This window comes from Rattus norvegicus, chromosome 6, assembly GCF_036323735.1.
Source record: "Rattus norvegicus strain BN/NHsdMcwi chromosome 6, GRCr8, whole genome shotgun sequence".
Taxonomy (NCBI): Eukaryota; Metazoa; Chordata; class Mammalia; order Rodentia; family Muridae; genus Rattus; species Rattus norvegicus.
Genome location: NC_086024.1, coordinates 99,573,965 through 99,596,613, shown reverse-complemented (window position 1 = coordinate 99,596,613; position 22,649 = coordinate 99,573,965). Strand labels below are relative to the sequence as shown.

The window sequence follows — 22,649 nt, the reverse complement described above, 5'->3', positions numbered from 1 at the left end:
CTCCTCCCCTCCCCTCAAATGCCTCCCTCCCTAAATGGATGATTCTAATCAGTCTCCCAACACATCAAGGGTCAAGGAACATGTTGGAAGAAGAGGCAGAAAGAACACAAGAGCTGAGGGATGGGGAAGAGGTCTGTGAACTGCTGCCTTCTGGACATGCCTGTTGTACACATGTGCCCACAACATTTCTGGGGTTGCCTGCCTATCTTATAGGTCTCTTTCAGAATGCAAAAGCAGAGGGAAGTCTCCCAACTCATGTGAGGAAGACAGTACTGCTCTGATACCAAATCCAGGAAAGACATTACAGAAAAAGGAAATGATAGATGAATGTTTCACTCTTAACATGTGATCATCCACAAAACTGAATCCATAAAGTATACAAGGAATTATGCAGGACAATCAAATGAGTTCAGTCTTCAAAAAGCAATTCTCCAAATCCATCCTATCAGTGAGTTGGTTAAAAACAAAACAAAACAAAAAAACCATATGATCCCTTCAGTTGGCATAGAAAAAGCATTTGAAAAATTCAAAACTCACTCATAAAAAGCATCTGAAAAAAATTCAACATTCATTCATGATTTAAAAATCCTTAGAAAAGTAGGAACAGGGGGATGATCTTCTATATTCTCATGCAAACCTTGTGGTTAACAGTGAACTATATGCTTAGGTGAGGTGTTTAAAACGTTAAAGATAAAAGAGTTGATAGGTAATTGATAACCTAAAACATTCTTCAGGCGACTTTTGATGTCTTCACACATGAATGGCTGTCATCTTTGAGTGAAGAGTTCTCATATCCTAGTTTCAGTCCAGAATATGCATATATTTATATTAGAGGCGTGTTTTTGTTCCGATTTACTCTATGTAATTTATGACACAGTTGAAGCTGCCCAAGGACAGGCAATGCTTCTGCACCATTTTGACCTGCTGAACCTTAGTGGTAATTAGTAAGTTTATATTTACGGGACCTGGAAGTTGGCAGCATTCTGGCATGAACTGGGGTGGGGACTTATAGAGGTAATTGAAGACCTGACTTATTTCTGAAGTGGATGCCTCTCCGTTCTCCTATGCTCTCTTTCATCACTCTGCATCCCCTGTATCAGTGTGCTTGTAAGACACAGTCTCTTTTGAGTTGAACTATCTCTTTTTATAAATTATTTTTGAGTGACCCCAGATGGATCAGACCACTTGATCGTTGGACAGTGAGCTCAATAAGTACGCGAAATAATAATCCTAGGAACAGTAATGGTATAAAATGCCCTTTTCTAGTGCCAGATATTCTAGAAGATGGGTTAATTTCAAAATAATTTTTGTTCCGAGACTCCCATATGCCTTCTCTCTAGCTAGCGGATTACTGAAAAGGCATTGCGTAATGCGGCTGTGAATGCTGCATACGAAGTACTTTCTATTATTCATGTGAACTGTACATTTAACATGAAAAATTCAAAAGACATGAAATACTTACACCATTAAGTCATCATCCTACTGTATCTTTGAAGCTAGTGATACAGGAAGAGGAGAACATTTATAGAAGCTTTGTAAAATAGTACATGTTTCTATTTTAAAGACAAAGAAGAAATTAAACCTTTTGGATATAGAGGACATGCAATTTTATTATAATTATCATAATATCAAAGTGATTTGTGTTTAGAATATTGAATAAAAAATAGTGATGTTGCCTTTGATGCAGCCTTTGGCCTCACAGTAACTTAATACAAACTTTTTCATGATCTTTACAAGCGTATCCTATTCTTCTAACCTTACTTTTATCTGTTTATTTTCCCAACAAAAAGTTGAACTGAGACTATTTCTGGGGATGTAGGAGTGGCCCCTTCTCTATTTTGCTCTTTTTTTTCTTTTTTTTTCGGAGCTGGGGACCAAACCCAGGGCCTTGCGCTTGCTAGGCAAGTGCTCTACCACTGAGCTAAATCCCCAACCCCCTGGTCCCTTCTCTAATATTCCGGTGAGGAAGACAAACAAAATTGTAGAAGCTTTCTTCCAAATGCCCCTGTCTTCTTAGTGATTAACTGAGTATAAGAATAGAAAAGGACACAAGAGAGGAGTTAAGAGAGTGAAGCAGCCATTAGAAAGGGGAGACACAGGACCACTGGGCAGCATGGAGGCCCTCTGAGGCTCTTTGTCTAGAATTTCACTAGTGTCCATGGTCCTCATCCTGTTCTCTACTTTTGTCCAGTCAAAATGGAGATGAGCAGTGGGTAAAAGTTGGTTTAGTTGAAGTTCAGTTTTGATTAGGTGCAAGGAAAGGGATTTTCAAAAGGCGTATTGATTAGACGAGGGCCTCTAGCCTTTGAAGATCTGCCAAATTTGCTGGTTTGCATTCATACTGATCTCTTGTTTATATCGCCAACCCCACCCCCTCACACACACCAAGAAACTCAGACAAATGGTTAAAAGCCTTGAAGAAATGGACTCTGAATTTAGCTTCTGAATCAGATCAGACACTGACTGTGGTGGTTAAGGCCATGGCTGCAGTAATTGTTAGCATTCTGTCTAAGCCCCACCACACAGTGACCTGGCAACAGCCAGGTCATCCTGGCTCTATGAAAGGGGCTTCTTGCCTTGTCCTCACTCTTTTGCACTCTCTTAATCTCTCCCCCCTTTGTCCCTTCTCTCCCTATTCCCCTCCCTCCTCTCTCTCATGGCTGGCCTCTACTCCTCTTCTCTCTCTCTCTCTCTCTCTCTCTCTCTCTCTCTCTCTCTCTCTCTCTCTCTGCCTTACTCTACCCCCACTACCCTCTCAACTCCCCTCCCCATGCCCTAAACAGAGGCACCCCCTTCCTCCATACCTCACCACACCTCCATAGAACATATACCCCCCATTTATCTTTTTATGAACACATCAGTAATTGAGGCAGCCCTGCTTATTGCAAACCCTATGTCCACTACAGTTTCATCCTGAATTACTTTGGTTTTGTTCTTAAACTGAGTGCTAATGTCTAATATCAACAATGAATCATGACAAATTGGGGCACAAGCGATGGCAGCAAACAGTGTAGGGAAGCTCATCAGCTCTGATGGAGAGTACATGACTACCAGGTCTAAGTTCATCACTGCTCATTGCGCTAATTGTGATGTTTATGTTATCATCTCCATTCTTCTGCTGAAGAGACTCAAGCCTCACGTTCTCCAGATTGCCCATTGCTGTCTTGTCTTCTGCAGGAGGGAAGACACTGGCAAGCACAGCCACCTTAATTCCCTGTTCCTAAGCATAGGCCTCAGGAAGATGCTGTATTTCTGACAGAGCTGTGCTCTTAGAACCAACCAAATGGTCTGAAGCTAATTCCACAGGGCGAAGTAGTCTTGTTATGTTTTGTTCCTGGTATGGGGATGTTGGAAGATTTGTTCAGGCAATCTATCAACTGTATCTGATACTTTATCTATCATAAAATGCAGATGAAAGCCCAGGAGGTCCATGCTGCTGATTATCTTTTGTGTTCTGAAGATCATTATCCAAATCTCTGCCCATTGATACTGTACAGGATTTTCAAACAGACTTCCAAACTGCCAAGATAATTGCCGTGTGAGACATCCTCTGCCAAGCAGTCATGACACCTTTTTGCCAATAATGAGGTTAAAAAAATTCTTCCGGAATAAAAATAACATCAAAAAAAGTAACCTGCTTGCAAAAGCCAATGCTTTTCTTTAGAGAGGAAGAAGTAGGAGTAATTATGCCAAGGCCGTCTTGTTGGCTGAGAGCAAAATTGTTTACCTAAGCTTTTCCCATATAGATTGGAATCTTGTGTTGCAGCCCAATAGATTGATTTAACTGCCTCTGTGACTTCCTTTCATTTTTAAGATTAGGCAGTCCATGACAAAGAGGTTAATTGCAACCCAATAGAGCTAAACTAATGTTTTATTAAGAAGGAGTTGGCAGCCTGAGCTTTTAAGAGAACAAATGTTCTCATAATGCCATGAACAACTTACAGTGCAAGCATTTTACTCGTCATAGACAACTGACTGTTCAGATTACCCCGTATCGACCATGTCTAAGTAACATCAGCGAACTGCTGAGCTGTCAGGGGCACAGTTAGATTTCTGTAGGGAGGTGGGTGGATGCAGTCCTGGGGAGAAGTAAGAACTGCTGATGAGTCTTTTTGCTTTGACCTAGACAGTGTGATTGTGTGACTCTTTTCAAAGTTTGACTGTAACGTTGGGGTTGGGGAAAGATTAAATAGACTCACATTGTCTGGAGGCAGATCCGGAGCACAAAAGGATTGGCATAAGAAGACTCAACAGGGCGTGATTCACAGTAGCGGAAAGGCTGCAGACTTCTTGAGCATGTGTCTGTGTATAGTATGCGTCATCAAGGAGAAACGAGTGCCTAATTCTTAGAGATAGTGGGGAGCAGGTAAGAGTGAGGTACGATGAGGAACAGGCAAGAGTGAGGTCCCATGGTGAGCAAGCGAGAGGGGAAGCTTCAGGTTCTTATGTTTGGTGTGGCTTTTATTGGTTTCAGGTGAAGTGTGTGGGAAAGTGGTGGGGGTAAGGAGGTATAGAAGTCTTCAGAAAAATGCTAATGTTAGAGCATTAGAGCAGAGGGCTGCCAGAGGGCCCTGGCCAGTGCACACAGGAGCAGTGGTTCCTGCTTTTTCACTAATTTACATATAAAAGGAGCACACTTTGGCTTGGCTTTGGTTCTCCAACTTATGGGCCAAGTTGATAGCAAACTCCTACTGGATGACTCCCTGACAATCGACCTTGACTTTGGTTTCTCCGTGCTAGAACTGCCTCCTCACCTAGCCCTGCCTTTCTTTCTCAGCTAGTGGTTCCTCAAGTTCTTTCTGAAGAGTAGGAGCCACTCTACCTTCTCCGTTCCACAGTTCTTCCCTAATGTCATGAATCATATTGACATGCGCCAAAAGCTGAGCCTAGCGCCTTTGCTGCATTTTCATTGTATTTAAGGCAAAATGTGTGCTAATCTGTTTAACTTTTTCACTCAGTGCTTCACTTATTCTATCAAAATGCAATTACTGCCCTCTACACGCTATGTTGATCAGATTGTATATAGTTGTGCACAGACACATGGAAACCAGTGTTTTCTGAGTATTTAAATTAGGATTTACTGCTTCCTTATTCTGAAATGCAGCAGCATCAGTGACGATAGCTTTCATGGCTGTGTTCTTCCTTCCTCACATGCCTTATTGTCGATGTGGTTGTAGGAGATGAGCAAAAGTTAACATTCTGAAGGCTTGCCCTCTTGTTCGGTTTATTACACACATTCTTCCCGTATTTCTCCTTTGTTCCCAAAATATTTTTCCAGGCAAACTTTATTGTATACACAGAATGCAAATGATTTTCTCTTTTGACCCTACTCAGATGTACAGAGATCTTGAATCATCTTTTTTTTTTTAAAGAAACGTGAGCCTTCAGGAAGAAAAACGATGAGCTGAGAAGTTTCTAGAAATAGCCAATGCAACTATAATACTCAGTTACTGTAAGATGAGGAATTATCAATATATTTTAGCATGTTGATGACTGAAATAGTTGCAGTCATCAAAGGGCACCCTCATTATTTACACCCAATCCAGTAAACTGACCAAGGCCCACTATAGGAACACATAAGTGGGCTTTAGTCTTAAGGAAAATTGGATTAGTCAGTCACCTTTTGTTAACCTACCGACAGCTTTAGTGCCACTATGAAGAGATGAACTTTAATTTACCCAAAGTAAACGATGTCTGCATTGATGTTGTTACGTCACATGAGGGGTGTGTGTGTGTGTGTGTGTGTGTGTGTGTGTGCGCGCGCCATGGTATGAAGGAGGGTATCTCAGGTGGCTCTGGGAAGCTTGCAGAATCAAGTAATCCTTCAATTGAGTCCGAACTGCCATTAGCCAGATAGAATTCTAGACAGGCAGGACGGGTGTAATATAGAAAAGAATGGGATATTATAGTGAGTAAAAGGAACTCTGGAAGACTTGACTACATTTTGAATTGTTTTTAAATTAATTTTCTGTTGGTTCATTAAGGTTGGAAACAGTAAGAGGAGATGACAGGTGATAGATGTGGTACAAATCCCTGTGGTCAGAAGCTAATGACCTCTCTTCCAAGGGCTCACTGTGCTATCCCGGAAGTTTCCAGGTTGATATGGAAGGTTGAAACAGGGGAATGGGAGCTCTGGTCTGTGCTTTAGAATCTCAGCAGCGTGTGGATGTGCTCTTAGGGGGTTGCCACCTGTCCGCAATTACACAGGCTGTACTGTTTGACATCTAAGGATGGAAGGCATTCATTTTGAAAGATATTTATTCACAAATTATAAACTAGAAGGCTTAGAAGCACGTGTGTGTGTGTGTGTGTGTGTGTGTGTGTGTGTGTGTGTGTGTGTTTGCATGAGCGGTGTTAAGTGGAGAGCTGATGGTGTCTTTGTTGCCTCATTGGGAAAGCAGAACATTGTACAGAACCTTGGGTTTCAGGTAAGGCTGTCTCCAACCTGACTCTAAGTGCCAGTCACTAGGATAAGGTCTGTTACTAAAGAAGAAAACAAGACTTTCCACCCAGGGATGTCAGCTTACTTCTCACCCAATCTGTGAACACACAGAAGGAGCAAAATTGGTGGGAGAAGTTCTAAGCCTGAATAATCAGGCTAGTAGTAAAGTCCGTGTTACCTGTACTCTGCGATTTGACAGGCATTAGTCTTCTGTAGGCCCGGGTTTTTTCAGTGTTCATTGAATCATCTGAAATTTCATCAAGCCACTACATTCAGCCCTTTTGACCAGCTGCAGTTTTCATTTTTAAGGAGCAGATTGGAGACTATCCCGTCAGTGGGTAATACTGCGGAAATGCTGAAATGGCTTTAAACAAATCTTCAATAGAGCTTAGCTTTTGATCTAGCTAGAGAAAGGAGAGTCGAGACAGGGCCAGAATTTTCTCTATTTGCTCACATCTCATTGGTATTTCTTTGAAATTAATGATTTTAATAATGGCAATTTGAGACCCCAGAAGAAATTTTCTTCCCATTAAATTCGCATTCCTTTTTCCCAAAAGCAACTTCTCTTTCAGAAAATGTGATTAGGGCTTTAGATATTCAAAGCATAACTTTTTAGATATCAGTGCAATTGTTAATGAGGGAAATAACGTTTGTTATGCTACAAGGAAGGTAGAATGTGCGATAAGAACCACAATATGGGAGAGCGGTTGGAACTGAGCTATTCCTCCTGTACAAATCTGTGTACAACACCCGGAAGAACTGTTTTCATTAGGGTGATAGTAGCTGCTCTAACAAACAATAATAATGTATTAATGTTATGTGTTATTTTTATTAATAAGGAACAACATTTATTTGATGCAGGAGAAGCCTATTTTTTGTTCATATAATAATCCAAAGCAAGTGGCCCTGGCTGGCATCCTTCTGCACAGCTATCCAGTGTATTGGCCTACGGTTACCCTCAGGTCTTGCCCTTTGCCTCCAGCTGGTAGAAGGGGAAGAAACCCCTTGATATCAGCTTGCTTCTGAAATAGAGATACGGATGTGGCACCATGTTTTTGCTTACATTCCATTAGTGAGATCTAGGGACTTGGAACACACAGATGCGTGGCTAGGCAGCCATTTTTCCTTAGCAAACCCATACCAAGCAAACAGGACCACAGTTTATTTTTAAACCCAGTATCTACCTTGTCTACAGGGACTACATAATAGATCTGAGAAAGGCACAAGTGCTACAAAGTGCCACAAAGATTAGAATGTACATCATTTTAGTCACACTTCAAATATATGATGGGTGTTTACTTAGGAATAAAACTGACACTTTTCAGTTTTCATGGACAGCATGTGATTGGCTGCAATCCTTTGACATTCTGAGAGAATGTGGGGTTTTCAATTCACTGTATGTCAATAACCAAAACTCTCTCCTCATCCTTTAAAGGTTGGACGAAATTTGCCCGGTTGACACGGGCTTTGACAAACAGCCGGAGTGTGTTACAGCAGCTTACACCAATGAATAAAACAGAGACAGTCCACAAACATTCAAGACTGGCAGAAGTAAGTATGAGAAGGACTATGTTCCCAGGAAGTGGCGTTGATACACTTTCCCCCAAATTATTCAATATAAGCATAATTGCTAGGTAATTATCTATCTATCTATCTATCTATCTATCTATCTATCTATCTATCCATCCACCCACCCACCTATCCATCCATCCATCATCCATCCATCATTTATCTATCTATCCATTCATCCATCCATCCATCCATCTATCCATCCATCCATCATCCATCCATCATCTGTCTATCTGTCTGTCTGTCCGTCCATCCATCCATCCATCTATCTATCCATCCATCATCCATCATCTATCTATCTATCTATCTATCTATCTATCTATCTATCTATCTATCTATAGAACTGTAGAAATGTGGAATATTTCCTTTTGTTTGTTCCAACTTTTGCATGGAAATGTAGTTCATGCTGTATTAAGTGATGCTTAGAGCATGTATGATTTAACTGAACAAATGGGACAGAGCACGCATTCATTATTCTCTCATTCTTTCATTCGTGTTGTGTGTGTGTGTGTGTGTGTGTGTGTGTGTGTGTGTGTGTGTGTGTAAGAACTAGACAGAGGTGCTTGCTGGTGAGGCTGGCATCCTGAATTCTATTTCTGGAATCCATATGGTGGAAGCAGAGAACCAACTTCTGCAGATTTCCTTTGACTTCAACATGTGTGTCATGGCATAACCTTAGCACCCCCAAATCACACACACACACACACACACACACACACACACACACACAGAGAGAGAGAGAGAGAGAGAGAGAGAGAGAGAGAGAGAGAGCGCTAACCAAATGATGCTGGCTTTGTAAAATGTGAATTAACTTAGTAAGGAGGAGAAAGACACCATTAAATCTATATGTTCATTGATTTACATTACTAGAGAAAGATGAGCTGAGGCATGTCTTAATTAGCTATAAATACCAATTCTGATTCAGAGAGGGCTGGGAAATAAAGCCTATTCCTTAAATTTTGAGTTCAGGAGTTTTCCTTAGTTCGTAACCAGCAAAGAGACCTGTTAGAAGTTTTCCTTTTCTCTTTGTTTTTCCTGTCTCTGTCTCTGTCTCTGTATCTCTGCCCCCTCCCCCCCCTTAATAGCTGTTATCATGGAGAAGGCAGAACACTTTTTGGTATAGCCATGCTTAAATAAGAGATGAATGCAATATTAAGTATTCCTGTTCATACTGTGTACAAAGACGACCCACAGCTGGCTTACTATTGAATGCAGCCGAGTGGAGTTTCCTTTTCAACAGTGCTCCTTACTAAGTACAACAGTGCTCCATACCGAGTATGACAGTGCTCCTCACTAAGTACGATAGTGCTCCATACCGAGTATGACAGTGCTCCTCACTAAGTACGATAGTGCTCCTTACTAAGTACAACAGTGCTCCTTACCAAGTACTGCTTCCGTTGAAGTTTCCTTCCCTTCTGCCTGAAGTGTTCAGTTCCTTCACTGAGCCCAGCCCAGGCAAGTTTGCTTTTGCATGTGCTGAGGCTTTCTAGGCAGGCTTCCTGCTGGCCTCTGTCTCTGCTTTATCCTCAGATTTTCTTCCCTCCACTACCCAACTAGAGGGAAGGGGCCTGGAGGAGGGCAACATCCCCCTGAACCACAGCTACTCTAGGATGTTCCTTGTGCGAGCTTTCACATTCCGTCTCATCATTGTGAGGGATGTTTTTCACTCTCCTTTCCATCTGACTTTTCCTTTTCTTTTGTTTCTGACATGGTTTTTTTTTTTAATCAGACAGTGACTTAGGATTCATAAAACCAAGTCCAACACAATACTGCTTTCTATCAGGTCTGAAGTTTGCTGCTTTAGAGAAGGGAGAAGTTGCCAGACTTCCAACTGAGACTTCTTCCATGGTCATGCAGGGGAGCGGAGGGGAGTGTGCCTTTGGGTTTCCAAAACCAGACCCAAAAGAAACCCCAAGTGGGTACAGGAGTACTGTCTTTTTGGTTACACCAAAGTCCTAAGATACAGTTTCCTCTGGAATTTTCACTTTTCCTAGGCACATAAATTAGATCTCCTCTCCACCTGATTTGAAGCAGATCCTAGGTTAAAAGATTCTGCCCATATGGAAGCAGTTAATACATTGTCCACATGTACTGTTATCTGACTGATTGCTTTCAGCTAATGTTGGCTAGAGATAAATACTGTCTTCTCTCTGTCAGTGAGTTCTGCCTTAGAACAAGGGCTTAGATCTTCAGGTGGAAACAGTGTGGCTATTGATGCAAAATCAAACTCAGCCATGTAACTATATTCTCACACGACTCTTAGAGAAAGGAAGCTGGCAGGCAGAGCTGTCACTCACTGCCACACAGAAGAGTACAAGGCAGAGCTCAGGTAGAAGACCTGGCTGCCTATGTCAAAGGTCAAATCCCAACAGGTTTGCATCTTTTTCTGTGGTCTACCCTTCCCCTATTCCTCCGCTGGCCTCTCTATTTCCTTCCCCTTTCTCCTCCTCTTCTTGCTCCCCTTCCTCTGGAATCTGTAGATCTCTCTCCTTTGCTAATCCTGTCTGACTAGCTAGGATTGAAATGGAAAAGAGAAGAAAAAGACACTATGTGAGCTCTACACTCATCGCCTGGTAAAGATAAAATGCAGACTTTCTCAAAACCCACTTAAGGCCAGTGCCATGATTCCTGGGGTAGGAGTGGGGTCTAGGTGCGAATACACCAAACTTCAGAAAACTTGAGAAGATTCTATTGTGGGCCAGATTTGAAACACACTGGATTACCGCTTGAGATCTAACTAGAGAAGGTGAAGTTACAGATGATGGTAAAAGAAGCATTTTCCATCTCCTCCCCCAGTGAGACTGGAGCTGATGGTGGTCAGAAGGTAAGAGAGAAGCCATAACTACGTGCGGTTCTTTTATATCTAGCACTCCATCTCAACGTGGTGCTCACTTTCCTGCTAGGATAAATGGTTAGTAAGTAAGTTAAGACCTTAGGGGTAAATAGACCTGGGGCTCCGAGAGTGTAGGTAAATACATGAAATGGCCTTAAAATAGTGCTAAGAGCCCCGAGTTAAAATCCTAAGTATGATATGCAGCCACAGAAAATACTAGTAATATTTTTTAATATTGAAAATAGCAAGATACTTAGTCTTCTAAGTAAGCTTGATATATGAGAAATTTTCGAATACTCTTCCAGACTTCAAAAGATACATGAATAAGCAAATGCACTTGCTTGTGTGTGTGTGTGTTATTGAATAAATCATAGAGCTATATGCTAATGTTTATCTTTGATTATTCATGCATTCAAATGTTTGATGCGTTTATCACTTTGACTCCTCCCTCCTATATTCTTTCCTTTTCTAGAACACTGAGTAACTACTAGTTAGTTAAGAAACGCTATTGCCACACTCTTTGGCACTCGCATTACCCTTAATGGCATTAATGTGAGAGATGGAAATTTTGGATATGCTTCCTCAACTTGTTTCACAGTTCCCAGGTTCTAGCAGGCAATGTGAGTCCTGTCTTCAGGTCTCCAGCTTTGACCCTTACTTTCCTTCTCTTACTTTAATTAGACCCAGCAGAGTAAGTTAAGGTTGGTATAAAACTTGCTCTGATAGTTTTTCACTTATTAAAGTGGTACAGAGAGGTAAACCTGGTATTTAGTGTTTTGTTTTCTGAAGGAAGCTTGTACCAGACAAGAAACACAATGCTTATTTTACATCCTGATTTTAGAGAGAAAAGGGAAAAAATAGGCTGTATCACCCCTCCTCCCCCAACACTGTCCTGTTAGCCACTAGGATTCTTGTTGAGCAAATCCATCGAGACTACCAGCGGTGAGGCCCTGGGATTCAGGGAGACCATTAGAAGCAAAAGTATGTTTTCTAAGGTGTTTAATATATGCGAACAATGAATGATGGTCAGTCATCCAAGTAACTATGGAACAGCCAGTGAAAGTCACATGATTCTTGTCAGGCCTGCCCAGTGCATGCGCAGGAGCACCCGGGTCAAGATTAGCCACCGGAGAGCCAGGCAGATGGACCAGTGGCCAGAGATCATATCAACTGTGGAATAGTTGCACTCACATATGGGTCCTTTGGGTAAAATTTGGGGCATTTTGGAAAAGGGAAACAATAAAGTACGATTGGCCTAAAACTGACGATTACGTGACTTGGTCTGCGGTTTGAGCGCCCAGCAGGGGCGCAATCATATCTGTCTTCAGAGGTGTCCCACATGTTTATATACACCGTTGCTTTCTTTTAGGTTCTTCAGCTGGGATCAGACATCCTTCCTCAGTACAAACAAGAAGCGCCAAAGACGCCGCCGCACATCATCTTACATTACTGTGCTTTCAAAACTACGTGGGATTGGGTGATTTTAATTCTTACCTTCTACACCGCCATCATGGTTCCTTACAACGTTTCCTTCAAAACAAAACAGAACAATATCGCCTGGCTGGTTCTGGACAGCGTGGTGGACGTTATTTTTCTGGTGGACATCGTTTTAAACTTTCACACGACTTTTGTGGGGCCGGGTGGAGAGGTCATTTCTGACCCAAAACTCATACGGATGAACTATCTGAAAACTTGGTTTGTGATTGATCTGCTGTCTTGTTTACCTTATGACATCATCAATGCCTTTGAAAATGTGGATGAGGTAAGTTTTTTTTTTGGTTTTGGTTTTAGTTTTGGAGTATTGGATATCAAATGTTTTGAAAACGGTAGAGTTCCAAGGATTGCACAGACGATAAAATGTCTTTTTCAGTTTCCCTTCCATTTATGCCCCCGTTATTATTAAGCATGTGCCAAAAATCACAGTTGGTTTTCTTAAATTAACTTCTCCCTGTGTCTTCCCCATGATTTTTTGGATGAACAAGTGAATTGCTGGGAAAAGGGCTATGAAAATTGTGATTGGAGGAAAACAGGAGGAAGAAGCAGGTAGAGGAGGAACAGGAGGAAGGAGGATAGTGCAGGGGAGAAGGAGGAAGGGAAGGAGCAGAAGGAAGGGGAGGAAGAGGGAGAACAAGAAAGCAGGAGGAAGAGCAGCAGGAGGAGGGGTGGAAGGTTCATTTCGGAGAACACAGCAGTGGCACACTTGGAGTCAAACGTAGTTCACAGTCCAGGTGATGGGCTCAGGGCACAAAAATATGCTTTCTCTGAAAGACAGCAACTTTGAAAACTCCACGTGCTTACAAACTTTTCACTTATGTTTTAAGAGTTAACCTAAAAACCCACATATTTTCCAACAGTTTTTGAACTGTTAGAATTTTGATTTCTGCTTTTGCTTTCAATTCATTATAGATACAGGGATAGGTAGAAAGTGTATTTGGTGACTTCTGATGTCTGGCCTCACTCAGGGTTCTGCTCTATGGTGTTTGTGAAAATGGCAATATTAAAGGGTATTAAAGGATCCCTTCGCTCACAGCTTCTTCTCTCTAAGTTACGGATGAATGATTTACAAATCATTGTACCAAGTTGGGAGGATGCAACCAATAAGAAAACTCAGGTCAGACAGTATAACGAGTCTGTTATTAAATTGTTTTAACAATGATAATGTAACCATGTTGTTTTCCCTAAAGACGCTACAGTATCTCCATTAGATCACCCAGTTGGAAAGTTCATTGCACTACTGTGGCTCTGTCTGTGTTGGGAGTAGACTGAACCTTTTCTTTGTTGAGTTTTCCATAAATTTTCTTTCTCCATCAACATCGTATTGATATTTAAATGTACTTTCCCTAAGTTAAATGTTGCCCTTTTTATTTTGATAGTGTACACATAACTATTACTCTAGAGTTATGGAAAATCAATGAATGATATCTATTCTTTAATTTTAGAGTCTACATACAGCAAGCTGTTAAAAGTATACGAGGAACTAACTTTGAAAATGCCAATCATAAGATAAAACAGAATAAGCAGTATTCCATTTCCCACATGGATTATTACATGAGCATGTTATGGTTTCAGTTACTTAGACATAGGCATAAAGGTTTTACTGAAACAATCAGTTATGTGGGGATTTGAATGAAGTTGATCTCAAATAAGTAGGGAAGAATGGTGGGGCAGTGCCCTATGCTATTAAAGGAGGCTTGGGAAGATGTTGAACTAAGACTACAAAATTTCATTCATTCAGAAGAGGTGCCACATGATGACACAATTAGAAATATACAATAGTCTTAAAAATGCTGAAAGAGTATATTGATAAAGATTTGTTGTGCCACATGAGGACACAATTAGAAATGTACTATATTCTTAAAAAGTACTGAAGAAGTTGATTGATTAGGGAGAGTGAGGGCCTATTAGTGAAACTTGCATTACCGTAACAAAATACCTAGACAGATTACTTATGAAGGCAATATTCTGCTCATAGATTTGGAGGTCCAAGAACAAGATTTAGCAGCCCCATTTCTTAGGGTCTCTGGTTAAAAAGAAATGATGTGAACATGTGGTAGCACATGCAGCCACATCTTACCCCAGAAATACACCGAAAGGGTATTGGCAGGGCACCACAAGCCATTGTAAGACCACACTCCCAAGTGGCTTAAGGGCTTTCCTTAGGCCCTATCTCCTAAAAGCCTGCAGTTTAACCCTGGGGAAGAAGCCCCTAAAGATGGGTCTCTGGGGGGGGCAGTCTGTATGCAAACCATAGCAGGGACTAAGTGTTCTCACCACAAAAATGATCATGGATAGTGACAATACATACATCAATTAGCGATATTTAGTTATTCCATAATGTCTAGATAAGTCAGACAAATATGTACACCTTAAGTGTATGTGTTTTGCTAGTTGATAAAGAAGTCAATAGTGTGACTTGATGCACAGAAAAGAGCATAAGGAAATTCATTCCATCATAATGAGACGTGTCTATGATTGTGAGCTTCATTGTGTCATAATATGTGAACATAGAACTATTTTAAAAGACACTTGACCTCATTCATTCTAAAGACACTGCAGAGTAACCTACTTTGAGATTCCGTTCCCAGTTATAGACCCGAAAGGTCAGAGCTGCACTGAAAACACCAGGCTGCTGAGTACGGCATCCGAGGGGGTCTGCTGCTCACACTTCTCTTCCCTGTGCAGCCAACACTGTCCCAGGCCAAGCTCTGGCATGGAAAGCCAGTTGTTCCCACTGATTTCAAGCTCAGAATTCAGAGGTGTCGCCTTGGTCTCTTGAAACTGGCCACAGTGTGAATTAGTACACCGTGGAAAGCCACAGAACAGGAGATCAAGCCCTCTTCGCTTTAACTCTCTCCAGCCAGTTGCTAACATCAGACAACGCACTGCTGAACACAGTTTTCTGAAGGTGGCTGTGTTCCGGGTCTGACTGATACAGTGTCATGTTGAAGACACGTTTCTCAAAGGTGCTCTCGGCCTGTCACTAAGTATGGAGGGAGGTTCGTCATTAAAAGGGATAGTGGGACGACTTAACATTTGTCGCTGGTTATTTACTTTTGAGATTGTGTTTTAATTACAATGATTTTCCTTTCTCTTTCTTCTCTCCAAACCTTCCGTCTATCCATTCCCACTTTCCATCCAATTCCTGGCTTTTCTTTCCCTCCGTTGTTACTACATACTGCAGGCATATAAGTATTTGGATGACGGTCATTCTGGCCTTCTCTCTTTCTGTGCTGCATTTTGAACTCTCCTATGTCAAATTTTCTGTTAACTTTTTGAGTGATGCTAGATATCTGTTTTGTCTAGAGGTTTCACCCCAACTTCCTGTCCTTCATTCTCTATGTCCTTCAGACATTTATTCTAGTCAATTTTTTGCACAGTGACTCTGGCTTGGCGCTTGTTCCTTCTAGGACGTGTATGGACAAAGCAGTTTGGAGAGGGTGGGGGGGCGATTGTCACACATTGGTCAAGGGAGTAAAAATAGGTAAAGGTTCTTTGAAGAACAGTAGGCAAAACCTTATTTAAAAAAGAATAAACTCTAGGAAATGATTTCAATTGTTTAGGTGGTTTATTTATTTATTTATTTATTTATTTATTTATTTATTTATTTATTATAATTTATTTCCATGCCACTGAGGAACACAATTGTCTACCTTTCCTCTGATGATTCAGCTTTAGGTCTCCTCTTTGCCTTTGAATCCTGGAGTCTCAGCTTTCAGACTCCTTTCCTACCTGCTTTATTGCCATCAACTTATTCTCATAAAGGTAGCTCATCCCTTTGGTTCAATAAACATTGCCAGCACATTTATATTCAACAGACTTGCCATCACTGAGGTGTCCAGCATCCCATGGTTACTTTTCCTTCTCTGCCCTTTCTATTTTCCCCAAAGGCGCTCATTTCTATGCACTTCCTATCCGATGTTTAATCTGATGGTTTCCACTCCTTGATTAACTATCTTCTCACTCTACCAGTGCAAGAGATGTTTATTCAATATCATGGATTTACACAAATGTCTCTTCACCATCCTTCCCATTCAAGAGTTTGGTTAGATGTTGAATTTTTTTTCCTGGAGGTAATTTTCCTTTAGGATTTTGAAGATATGATACAAATGTACTCTACCTATCGATGGTTCCATTTAAGAAACTTGAAACCATTATAGTTTTTGATCCTTTTCCCATGACCTGTTTTCTCTTTGTAGAGGCTTAATGTATCTCTTGTGCTATAAGGTTTAGACACTGCCTGATGACATGCCTTAGAATAGGGCCAGTTTCATACATTTTCACAGATATCGATGGCATGGCCTTCTTTGATCTCAAAGATAATGAATTCTGCCTTGATAATTTATTTTCATGATAATTCTTGCTCCTTTCTGCTTTTTTTCTGTTTTTCTCCCCTCTGGAGCACTTTTTGTTTAATATGTTGAACAAGCCCTGTAATTTTCTTGTTTATTCTAAGCTGCTTTCCAAAGCATCATCTTGCTGCTGCAGCTTCTGGGGATTGCTTTATCAGTATTTTCTAACTTGCTTTGACCACAATGATTCCTTTTTGCTCAATACCAATGCAGCTAAATTTGCTCTGTATCATTCGTGTGCACTTGGCATGTACATTGCTATATTTAATGCTCCGTAATTGTAGATTATTACATTCAATGTATATTTTATAAAGACTAGATAGATTCCGAGAGTCGTCACACTGTGCAGCTTAATTTACTCATATTTACTGTGATTAAATGCATTCTGACTTATTTAGAGCATTGTACATTTTTCATTTTTCATGCTTTTCCTGTCTTTTCTTTTTGTGCTGCCTCCATGGTACTTTACGCTCTACTGTATGGACTAAGGCTTCCCTCAATACACTGGACCCTTTCTAATGGGTTGAATGTATATCCCTGCTAATCCATAATTCTTACATTTTTATATTAGCAACTGACTTAAATCCCAAAAGCTTGGGAGACTCTTTACCTTTCTCCCAAATAACACGAGGACTTCCGTTCATTCTTCTTGATAATTTAAAACATCTATTCATTTTGTTATTTTATGTGCATGAGTGTTTTGCCTGTATGTATGCATGTACACTACCATGTGTGGACCTGGTACTTGTGGAGGTCAAAGGAGAACATCAGATGCCATGGGACTGGTATGGCAGATTGTTATGAGCCACCATGTGTAGGCTGGGAATTGAACCTCTGCAAAAGCAACATATGCTCTTGACTGCTGAGCCATCTTTCCAGCTCGTCTTCACTTTCTTTAAATTCAATATATTATACTTTGATTCCACATTGTTCCTTTAATTATGTGATTCTTCCACCTCATTATCTGTACGATCTATGCATCCACTTGTTTCTTTGCTTGTATGGTATTTAATGCATCCTTGCCCTCCTCCGGATTCAGTTCTTAAAGAGTTGGCTCTTAATTAACCATCCATTACATAACATTCGGCTTCCTTTCCCAGGAAGGCTTCCTTTCATCCATCTCAACACTTCTAATTAATACCTTCATATTTCATCTCCATTTGTGTGCATCCATGTGCATTAATATGGTTAAAATTATTTCAACTTTATTATTAGTCTTCGGATGACCTGGACTCTTCTGTCTAGTATAGAACATGCTTTGTGGTTACAGAGTGGCTTTTCCTCAGTCTTGCCTTGAGTTTCTTACAAGATGGTTTCAAGGACTAAGTGTGAAAAGATACTAATGAGTTTCACTTGAAAAGTTCTACCAGTCTGAGAGGCTGTTGTTACTTTATTTGTTGTGTTTTCTGTGTGTAGTTTCATTGTAAATACTGAGGTGGTGAACAGTAAGTCCTTGTGGTAGCTTATTCATTGTATAGATATACACCAATGGTATGAAGCCATGTGGTCTTACTAACTCTTGGTGATTTCTACAATGATGTAAAAATGGAAGAGGAACTACACCAGCAAGTGGGGACTAGGGAATAAGAGAGACTATAAGTCTGGGAACAACAGTTTAATCCTTCATTCATGTACATGCACAAAATAACTTAAGGCAGCTTAATATCACTTTATTTTCAAGATCCTTGCTATTCTCTTTGAAGGTAATTTGATTTACTAGGAATTTGTGAACTGGATATGTGCCTTTTAGAGAAAACTACGGGGCAAGAAAGAAAGAACCTATTACAGAAAGCTTTTGGTCTAAGAATGAGGAATATGTATGTTCCAGAAATCATAAAATAGAGGATAAAATATTCTCTCATGAGTCCTAAGAGTAGAATCTAGCTCATTCATAGTGTGCGTTTGAACCAGCATGGGGGCCTAGAGTACTTGATTTGGGGAAATCTCAGGGGAGCTACGTGTATAAAGTATATAAAGAAAGATTGGGTCTGCAGACAACTCAGTAGCAAGGGGGATAGAGGGGTGATAGTATGGCTACATGGTAAGCCTGAACAATGAGTCAGAGCAAAGCAGCATTAGGAAAATGATCACTCATGCACAGATGCTGCAGGGAAAGAAGATGAATCGTAATGGCTAAGTAGAAATCGATATGAGTTTTAATTTTTAGAAAAGTCTTTTGAAACAGTGTCCACATTATCATTTGTTCATAATTATGCTTGTCATAGTGCTCTCCTCACGTCACCTCATACATTTAAAACTGTGATTTTTACCTCTAGTTATCATAATAAGAATTGAGAATCCAGAAGAGGGTAATCGTGCTTGTAGATGTTAATGAGTTTTGTCAGACTAGAACCTCTCTGTCCCTTTTGCCACTTTGGATCCGAGAATAGTAATAGTAGATACCATTAATTAAACAGTTGACTTGCTATTATGTTTTAAATTAAAATAGATCATTGAAAGCAAAAATGGGAGGATTAGGAAGGTGGTAGAATGCAATTTCTTCTGTGTCGTTCTACCATTTCCTCTTAGTAATCATTGTTCGTGGTACTGTGCTGTATGAGGCTACTGTTTGTCCAGGTGTACATTGTGTGCCTAACAATCCCCTGTGCCTCTGTCCCTTCCCCACTAGACCTCCTTTCCTAGACAGTTTGTTTCCACTTTCACATCCTAGGAGCACACATGATTTTATGTATGCGCATAAAATATAGGAAGCACAAATAAGAGGAAACATGCAATATTCTTTATGAGATGGCTCAATTACGTTTATGGCTATTTCCAATGCTTCTAGTTTTCCCTAAAGGATATAACTTTGTTCTTTACAGCTGAAACACATTTTATCCACTCCTCTCTTGTTGGACGTCTGTGCTGATCTTGTTTCTTGGTATTGTGAATCGAGATGATGAAATGAACGTTCGTGTACACGTTTCTCTGGGATGTGTTGAGTTGGGCTATTTGGGGTATAGCTTGGTCACACAGGAAATCTATTTTTATTTTCTTGAGGAAACTCCATACTGATTTCTGTAGTGGGCTGACTGCTTTATATTCCACCAGCAGAGCGAGAGCTTTCCTTTTGTCCACACCCTCATAGTATTTGTTGTTACTTATATTTTTGATGACTGCTATTCTAAGAGGGTTGATATAAATCCCAGAGTTGTTTTAATTGTTATTTATCTGATGGCTAATGAGGCTGAATGTGTTTCCAAATGTTTATTGGTTATTTTTTTCTTAATCTTTTGAGACCTGTCTATTTCCTTAGCAGACTTATTGATTTCTTCTTGTTTAGCTTTGTAAGTATGTATCTGTACATGTATGTACATGTGTATGTGTGTGTGTGTGTGTGTGTGTGTGTGTGTGTGTGTGTGTGTGTGTGTATTCCCGGTACTAGTCTCTAGTGATAGGTATAGCTATCCAAGATGTGCTCCATTTAGTACTTGACCTCTTCAATTTATTAACTTTTTTATTTTCTGAGTAGAAGTTTTAAATTTTGAGGTTCCATTTTTTTAATTGTTGGCCTTATTTATTGAGTACCCGGAGCTTTATTAAGTCCTTATTTATATGTGAATCTTGAAGTGCTTTGACTAATTTTTCTTTATCAGTTTTCATGTTTCAACTCAATTATTAATGTCTTTGCTGTATCTGGAGTTGAACTTTGAATAGGGTGAGAGATAGGAATTGGGTTCATTCTTCTGTTAAATGGAGAGCCAGCTCTTTCTAACACTGGATGCTAAAGAGGTTCTTCTTGCTAATGTACTTTTCCTCCTCTGCAATGCAAAAGAACCTGAGGATCAAGGAGTCTACTGTGAGATTGTGTCTCCTAGTAACATCAGAAAGAAGCTATATAGATAATAGTTCACCAACATGACTGCTCAAATATGAGCCAAACAAGGATGTCAGAAACGAACATGGAGCACTGGATGGGAAAAGCCCATGAGGCCTCAACCTATCCAAAAAACAACAACAGGCAACAGAAGAAATCTGGGGACAGGAAAGGTGGGTCTTCCCCAGGGAAGAGCATGCCAGTTTGTTGTCCAGTGTCAAATGGTCATTTATCCCTGAAAACATATGTACAAGTAACTTTATAAGGACTGAATAGATTATATTTAGAAACACACACACACACACACACACACACACACACACACACACACACACACACATGCACACAATTAAGAAAGGCCATGAATTTGAAGGAGAGGAGTGAAAATATTTGTATATGGGTCCTTTACTGTGTGCCTTTAATCTATGTCTCCAATTTTATGTAAGGACCATTCTGATATTTTTACTATAGTTCTGTAGCTTGATTTGAAATCAGAATGGTGATACCTATGGCATTATTCTTTGTCCTTAGGATTGCTTTTGTTATTGACATCTTTTGTGTCTACATATGAATTTTAAGATTGTTTTTCTGTTTCTTTGAGAAATGGTATTGGAACTTTGATAGGGATTTTGTAGATAGGCAGATTGGTTTAAGTTATTAAGTTAGTGCCTTGCTCACTTTGTTTCAAACATAAATTATAAGTAACAGGGATTTGCTTTTTGGTTCCAGTGCTTGGAAACGTGGGTGAAGGAGCTGGCATGAGAGTGGTGAGGGCCTTATGCAGTGTCTCACATAGCAGAAGACATTGACTTACATACGTGGCATTAACAATTCATGACATGGAGCACTTGGGGTCTAAATGCTTCCCCTTAGGTATCCTTTCTCAACATTGATGCATTGAGGAATATGCTTCGATATGAGTTTTGTAGCTGAGAAAGCTATCCTAAAGCTCTGAGAGGTCTCGGCCTGTTTTGCTCTTTCCCAATGCATCCATTGGGAAAATGCACCATATCTATATTCAGTCTTAAGACGTGTCATAGCCTGTCATCAGCACCCACTTGGATAGGGCTCTCATGGATTTCCTGGCTTTTGCTTGGTGATGCCTTGTGTTGCCTTACGATCTATAGCAAGGTAGACTTCATAAGCTATGTCCCCTTAACTGTGGACTAGAAGCCTTAACTCAGATAATGTTTCTTTATAAAATACTCAGTGTGTAGTATTGTGATAGCAACAGAAAATGGACGGAGACATCTGTGTTACCCCGCCCCACCACGCTTTATGTTTTCTGTTTTTTATTGACTATGACTAAGTGCTTTTGGGCTTTGCATAGGAGTATGCGCTATTGTTCTTGCTCTCCTACCATTTGTTGAAAAAAAAACTGTTGCCACTGTTACCGTGTTCTACTTTGTTCTTTTGTCAAAAATCAGCTGAGTAAGTGTTGCGTGTGGGTTATGTGTTATGTACTTCTAGTTTACATGTCCTGCTATATTCGTCTGTTTTTCTAATCTTTTACCAACTCCATACTCTCTCGTTCGCTGTAGCATTACAGTACGCCTTATAATGAGGTAGCATCAACCATCTTCGGTTTTGTTCTTTTTCTTCAATAGTATGCTTGATATTTTGTTTCACTTCTTCATGTAGATTTCAGAATCATTTTGTTGTTATCCGCTAAAAACATTTGCTGTTATGTTGACTGAAATGTTTTATTGACAGCTCAAATAAGGAAGAATTAGTATGAATGCTATATGAAGTGCTATTATCCATAAACCCAGAATATATCCTCATTTTTTTCTACCTTTTAGTGTGTATGTGACATTGATTTTTCTGCTGGATTACACTCCACAGCAGAAGGTCTTATCTCAGAGTCCTTCAGTTGACTTCAATCTATCCAGTGGAATTCTTAATCAACAATCTCCTTTCTCATTTTTTTCTTTGTCTTTTTTCTTTTTTTTTTCGGAGCTGGGGACCGAACCCAGGGCCTTGCGCTCGCTAGGCAAGCGCTCTTCCGCTGAGCTAAATCCCCAACCCCTCCTTTCTCATTTTTAAACATTAATTTTTAGATAAGCATACATGCAATGGATTTCTCCTATACTATGCCTGATATATATAAATATATATATATGTGTGTGTGTGTGTGTG

The 22,649-nt window shown here is 40.2% G+C and overlaps 1 protein-coding gene across 2 annotated transcripts in view; it reads left to right on the top strand.

The window, feature by feature from the left end:
• Positions 1–22,649, top strand: part of Kcnh5 (potassium voltage-gated channel subfamily H member 5) — a 292,910-nt gene that overhangs the window by 47,243 nt on the left and 223,018 nt on the right. The window contains 2 exon segments of one of the 2 annotated variants that reach the window (NM_133610.2): positions 7,878–7,993; positions 12,214–12,606. In NM_133610.2, the coding sequence (NP_598294.1) occupies positions 7,878–7,993; positions 12,214–12,606 (509 nt within the window). 2 annotated transcript variants of the gene reach the window in all.